At 36.6% G+C, this 6499-nt stretch overlaps 1 protein-coding gene across 2 annotated transcripts; it reads right to left on the reverse strand.

Annotated features, from left to right (window-relative positions):
• Positions 1–439: 439 nt before the first annotated feature.
• Positions 440–6329, reverse strand: LOC103702760 (protein DMR6-LIKE OXYGENASE 1-like). 2 transcript variants are annotated; one of them, XM_008785317.4, is made up of 5 exons: positions 6054–6329; positions 5723–5970; positions 3563–3884; positions 2166–2413; positions 440–724 (listed from the first exon to the last, which is right to left on the reverse strand). In XM_008785317.4, the coding sequence occupies exons 1-4, from the start codon at positions 6294–6296 to the stop codon at positions 2168–2170; spliced, it is 1059 nt and encodes a 352-aa protein (XP_008783539.1). In that variant the 5' UTR covers positions 6297–6329; the 3' UTR covers positions 440–724; positions 2166–2167. The 2 variants fall into 2 exon arrangements, with proteins under 2 accessions (XP_008783539.1, XP_008783540.1); XM_008785318.4 differs by lacking the exon at positions 440–724 and adding an exon at positions 731–1211.
• Between the last annotated feature and the right edge of the window lie 170 nt (positions 6330–6499).

Here is a 6499-nt window from a genome sequence, read left to right on the forward strand (position 1 = left end):
GAGTTTTCTAAACTAGTATCATCTTTATCTACAAAAAAAAAAAAAGAAGCTAATATCATCTTTAGAAAAGAAGTTGCAACATCTTTTCAAGCTCTCTTTCCAACCCATGAATAAATCTAATAATAAGGGATAATGCAGGAGTAGATTAGTGAACAAAGATAATAATTGTCTTTATTATCACAACAATATCTTCGTATACTGAGAAATGAACACCATATACATATATAATAATTTGGAGATTTTTCTAAATGTCCACTATAGAAATAAAATTGTAACATTTTGTAGGATTTCTTTTTGACCTACTAACAAGCTCTAAGAATAGTGAATAATGGAGAAGACAGGTAAAAGAAGACTCAAAATATTCATTTTTATTATCACAATAATTGCTTCTTACATTAAGAAATGGACACCGCGCATACATATATAATTATTTGGAGACTTTTCTAAATATCATGTCAAGAATTGAAGTTATATAATCTTTTTTAAGATGCAAGCATCCTATTGAATGTGACTTTGTAGCCTCCTTTTCTTCTTTAGAAGACTCCACACATGTGCTATATTAATTAACTAGAATCTAAAACTCTAGTAGTACAACTTCATGCATGTATATCCTTGAAAGGCTGCACCAAATACAAAAACATCCTTGGAGATCCTTGGAGATTGCACTAGAGAGAAATTTTGAGTTCCACTTTGAATGGTGGCTCACCTGCCATATATTGTTCTCCTAAAAAAAAAAAATTACTTAATTCAATAGTATGCACATCAATGATCAACGACAATGCAAATTTACATCATGGAATAAGGATATCTTAATATAGAAAATCAAACAGTATTTCTATTTTTTTCACGTGGATCCTTTGATGTGTTCAAAATCATCTGATGATAAATGCTTTAAATCAAATAATTTAAAGCATTTATCATCAGATGATTTTGAATGCTTTAAATTATTTGATTTGAAGCATTTATCATCAGATGACTTTGAACACATCAAGGCATCTTGCAAATTGGAGTCCCCAATTCAAAACTTCTCATAGTACTACTCATAGGTGAAGCTTCGATATATAGATGGATGGTCCTTATCTCATCTATCACTTCTGCCGGTTTAATTAATGCAGAATAGGCATGTAGAAAGTAGGGAAGGAGATCCTCTCGCTTGTGTTATTCACAATCATACGATGAAGCATACTTTTAACATGGACACTGCTGAGAACCTATAAAAAATATATAAAATATGTTAAATGAGTTTTCGTAATATTTATTTCTTTAATTTCTATATGTATTAATAAATAGAGGCTTGCAAATTGCACCAACTTATAGTAGACAAACCTAGCTAATTCTCGATGTTTGTGTATTTGAAAATAGAATACTTAGTATAACTATGTATATTGTGTTCATCTTATTTATCTTTCCTTTGGAATTATAAATATTTTTCTTTTTTGCATGCATATCACCCTTAATATGCAACTTGTAAGAATATTTTTGTAAAGTTGCTATTTGCATGTATATCTTCATAAAATAACTATCTTACTTGTGTATCCTTCTTTTTTTTCTTATTTGCATATGTACTCATACCATCGAATAAAAAATAAATAATTTAAAATTAAAATAATTGAAATATCCTTATGGGTAAACATGCAAAAAAAATTATAAGAATATATTCTTATAAAGTCGTTATTTGCATATATATACTCTTATAAAGTTTTCTTATTGCATGTCTACCCATAAGAGTATTTCATTTTTTTAAATTTTAAACTATTTATTTTTTAATGGCCTTAATGGCATAGGTGTATATACAAAAAAGAAAAAAAAAGAAGGATATACATGCAAAATAAGTATTTTATGAGGGTATGCATGCAAATAGTAAGTTTATGAAAGTATTCATGCAATTTTGCACATTTAGGAAGATATACATACAAAAATTCTAAATATTTTACAAAATAGTTGTTCTGATCAATTAGCTGGGAGTATAATAATCTGGTTTCAATTTAGAGGACAAAATTATTATGTAGAGTTCTGATCATCTCTATCTTTTGCAGTCCCAAGTGGTATAAGTTTATAGTCCATGATTCCATATCATCGACTTTCTTTGTTTTATTTATTTATAGAATATACAACAAAGCAGATACAAGTTATCAGAATTATATAATTTGATTTGAAGCACTTACTATCAGGTGGCTTTAAACACGTCGAGCCAGCTCGCAGATTGGAGTCCTTGATTCCAAAATTTCTCATAATACTCCGCATAAGTGAAGCTTCGATAGATAGGTGGATGCCCTTTTTCAACTACCACTTCTGCTGGTTTAATTAATGCATCTGGAGATGGGCAATAGAAAGTAGGGACAGAGATCCTCTCGCTTGTCTTACTCACAACCACACGATGAAGCACACTTTTAAAACGGTCATTACTGAGAACCTATGAGAAATATACAAAATGTGTCAGAAAAATTGTCATGGCAATTATTTATTGCAGTTCTATGTGTATTAACATATAGTGGTGCACAAATTGCAACAAGCTTGCAATAGACAAACATATGTAGCTATCCATGTTCATGTACTTTAATAAACATTTAACCATGTATATTATATTCATCTTACTCATCTTCCTTTTTAGATTCATGAATAGATATTTAAACACAGTTCTAGTCAACTAGCTAGAAGCATAATAACATATTTCCATTTAAGAGGATTGAACTATTAAGTGGAGTTCATTAGGAACTCTATTTTTTGGCACTCCCAAGAGCAGCAAGTTTACAATCCATGATTCCATACCATATGCTTTTTTTCTTTTCTTTTATTTATAGAATATATTATAGTGGTATCAGTTATCAAAATTATCTTGGCCTCAAATACGTGAGAGGCAACCTACCAAAATTCAAACCAAGAGCTCACATGGATAGGGGATGCAGCCATTGGGCTGTAATCCAGTTTTGCCCTGCCAAATACTCCCTCACATAGAAGTACAGGTTTAGTTAACCCCTCTTCTTCAAAGAAAGCAACGAGCAACAGATCTAGGTTGTTTGTAGGATAAAAAGATTCATCTTCCTTCGCATGAATTCACTATTAGATCATCCACTACATAGATCTCAAAGCGAAAGAAGATGAATCCTTCTTCGGTGTGAAAGATACACCTCCAGCCTGCAACAACCACAATTATTGTCTATAATCCTACCTTAGCTTAGATAAACTTAACCTTATCTTCTAAATGATTTGTTCCGGGTCAAACTGAGACCTTGGGTTGGACACGCATGTACCATAGACTATTAGTCCGACAGCCAGATCACCCCTGAGTCAGTGACACGTCATAGCACCTGGACACCGGTTACAGACAACTTATGACGTAGAGAGCCGCGTGGTCGATCCTTACATCATAATACGAGATAGTCCAAACCAAGCCACCCAACGCACCAATCTATACCCGAACTTGGAAGAGACCGTAGGCGTGTGTTTTTGGAAGAGGAGAAACCCACGTAATGATCCGGCGTGACTTCGTCGAACACGTAACCGGGTATTCTAAGGAGTGCAGCACTAAGCCCACGAATGGAACGAAAATGTCAATTTATACCTGTATCATGTCGCCGATGTTGATGACCAAGGTATCTGGGTCTGGGTTGACGGTCACCCACTTCCCCTTCCTAAGGACTTGCAAACCAGGGACTCCATCTTGGAGAAGAATGGTAATGGCGTTGGGGTCTTTGTGGCCCGGCAGGCCGTAGGTCAGCTCCGGCTGGGGGCATGGTGGATAGTAGTTTATAGCCATGTGTTGTGCCTGCTTCCCCAGTGCCTTCACCATGTAGTCACCCTCAAGCTCCAAGCTTTCGGAGATGGCCTCTAACAGTCTCAAGACCAGCTCTCTCGCGTTCTTGCAGTACTCGGCGACAACTTGCCTGCAGGTCAATTGTTCATTCAAACATTGGTTTCTGTTGACAATTTCATAAGACTTTTTATCAATGACAAATTTCTAACTTTTGTCAAAGGATGAGCTTCGTTTTTCACCTGCCTTTTTTTTTTTGACTTGAAACAAAGTGCAGACGAAAGGAAAAAGAAAAATGAACTGGTTGAAGGCTGCCAAACCTCCCGTTCAACCACGTTCTCTTTAACAACATTATTTCACTGTAGCCAATAGATTTTGAAAGATTTATAGAGTATTATCAAAGTAATGCGACTTGTAGGGCCGAAGGCCGACTAAACTATGGTCTTTAAATTGACCATCCCAAGCGCCCCTCCAGCGTTCGATTGCGACTTGGCCGACACCGGCCTCCGTCAACAATCCCCCCGCAGCAAGCAAGCGTTCTAACTTGGCCGACACCGGCCTCCACCAACAATCCCCCCAGCAAGCAAGCGTTCTGACTTGGCCTACACCGGCCTCCGCCAACAATTCCCTCCCCCTAGCAAAGGAGTTTTTTTTTTAATCGCTTATCCTGGGAACCGAACCCGTGCCGCTGGCTCTAATACCACTGTTAAGATCAAAAGCGCTGCCATCTCACTAAAACCCGTAGGTGATAGTGAAGACTTAACCATGGTCTTTAAACCGACCATCCCAAGCGCCCCTCCAGCGTTCGATTGCGACTTGGCCCACACCGACCTCCGCCGTGGGCAAGCCTTGCTGATTTGGCCCGCACCGGCCTCCGCCAACATGACTATTATTTATCAAAACTGCCTAGCATGTAATTGTTTGAGTTTAAGATTGCAACAGTACTTATCGTTGTTTTGACGGATAATATTGGTTAATAATGGAAAAGCAGCACTCATATTTACGAAATATTACTTTTGATCCATCAGTTGAACAAAAAATAATTTCAACTAGCGTGATCAAATGATAGCCAAGAGTTACTATTTTGTCCATAAAATTTGTTCTTATAGAGTAATTATATGATAAATATAAAGTTTTTTACATGAATACCTCCTAAACGTCACATTTTATATGAATACCCTCCCAAAATTGATATTTGCATGTAAACCCTCGTAAATACTTATTATCCTTATTTTTGCATATGTACCCAAGATATCTAATGCCGTTAAAAAATTAACGATTTCAAATTAAAATGACTAAAATATTCTTAATAAGTAGATGTGCAAAAAAACATATACAAGACAATCACGATGGGAGACAAAAAGGTAATTTTAAAATTCTATTTTATTTTTAATTAAAATATATGTGGTTTTTATTAACTGTGTTAGAAGAATCATTGTATTAGGGGCATTTGTGCAAAAACAGTGTTTTATGAGGGTACAGAAATAAATATAAATTTGAAGAGGGTATCCATGCAAATTTAAATTTTTAGAAGGATATTCATACAAAAAAATTCTAATATAAGAACTCAAGATCTCATCCAAAATAGCTAGTCGGATGGTATTTTTTGGATTTTTTGGTCCTGTATAAGTACTCAAGATCTATCGCATAGGTCCCGATCGGTTCATGTTCAATCTCCATGAGGCCATACTGCAGTTTCTCCTAATCTATACAGGCTATGAGCCGAGTTCGCTCTAATATTACTTACAACAACACGAGAATCTCATCCAAAATAGCAAGACAAAAGATATTTTTTGGATTCTTTGTTTTTGTATAAGTACTCAAGATTTTCTTAGCGAATAATCGGTGTGGGACTATTTGTGTGTATATATCAAACCATGATCTCGAACGCAGATGGATTTCTTAAGGGAAAAATAAAGAGAAAAGACAAAAGTAATCTCAAATGGTATAAAAGTTTTGATTTTTCTGTACCTAAAACATGGAGGATTGCAGGGCCACTCGTCCACGAAATTCTCGAGAGGGTAGCAATGGAGTCTTAAGTAATCCCTCCAGCTGCTAGCTTTCTCGGTCTTCACGTTGAAGCTGGTCGAGAGCCTGGTCGTCTTTGCAGGATCGTCGGAGTAGCTCTTCAACCTTTCAGACTCCGGCAAATGAAAGAATTCCTTCGCAACACGTAGCATGCCTTCAATGACATCCTTTGGGATGCCATGATTCGTAACCTACAAAATCCACCACAGACTAAAGGGAAGACAAAGCTTTAAAATGACACCTGACGCGTTAAACACCATTTCCAACGTACTACCTGGAAGAATCCGTCATTCTCGCATGCTATTCCAATTTCTTCAACTACCCGGGAGCGATTAGTGCCGGCGAGGCCTTGAAGGTCTACGATAGGAATCGTCGTATCCGATGTCTCCACATTGAGCAGGTCAGGACGGTCGGACGCTGGCCTGATGTAGTTGGAGGGGACGTATTCAACAAAGGAAGAAACAAGATCGCTTAGGAGAACCTTGGTAGGAACAGTAGTGGCCATGGGAGAAGACATGTTAGGGAAAAACCTAGATTTTAGCGCTATGTTTCTGGTGACTAACTGGCTCGCTTATCTCCTATAAATAGCTGTTAATAGAGTTGGATGTGATGTACATTCTTACCAAGTGGGCCTATACTTCAGTTTTTTCTGGACATCCAAATCAACAAGCGCTTATCAGCTTCGGCAAAAACCGAAAAACGTCTTGGTGTTCACACATG

The sequence above is a fragment of the Phoenix dactylifera genome, chromosome 5, assembly GCF_009389715.1.
Source record: "Phoenix dactylifera cultivar Barhee BC4 chromosome 5, palm_55x_up_171113_PBpolish2nd_filt_p, whole genome shotgun sequence".
Lineage (NCBI taxonomy): Eukaryota > Viridiplantae > Streptophyta > Magnoliopsida > Arecales > Arecaceae > Phoenix > Phoenix dactylifera.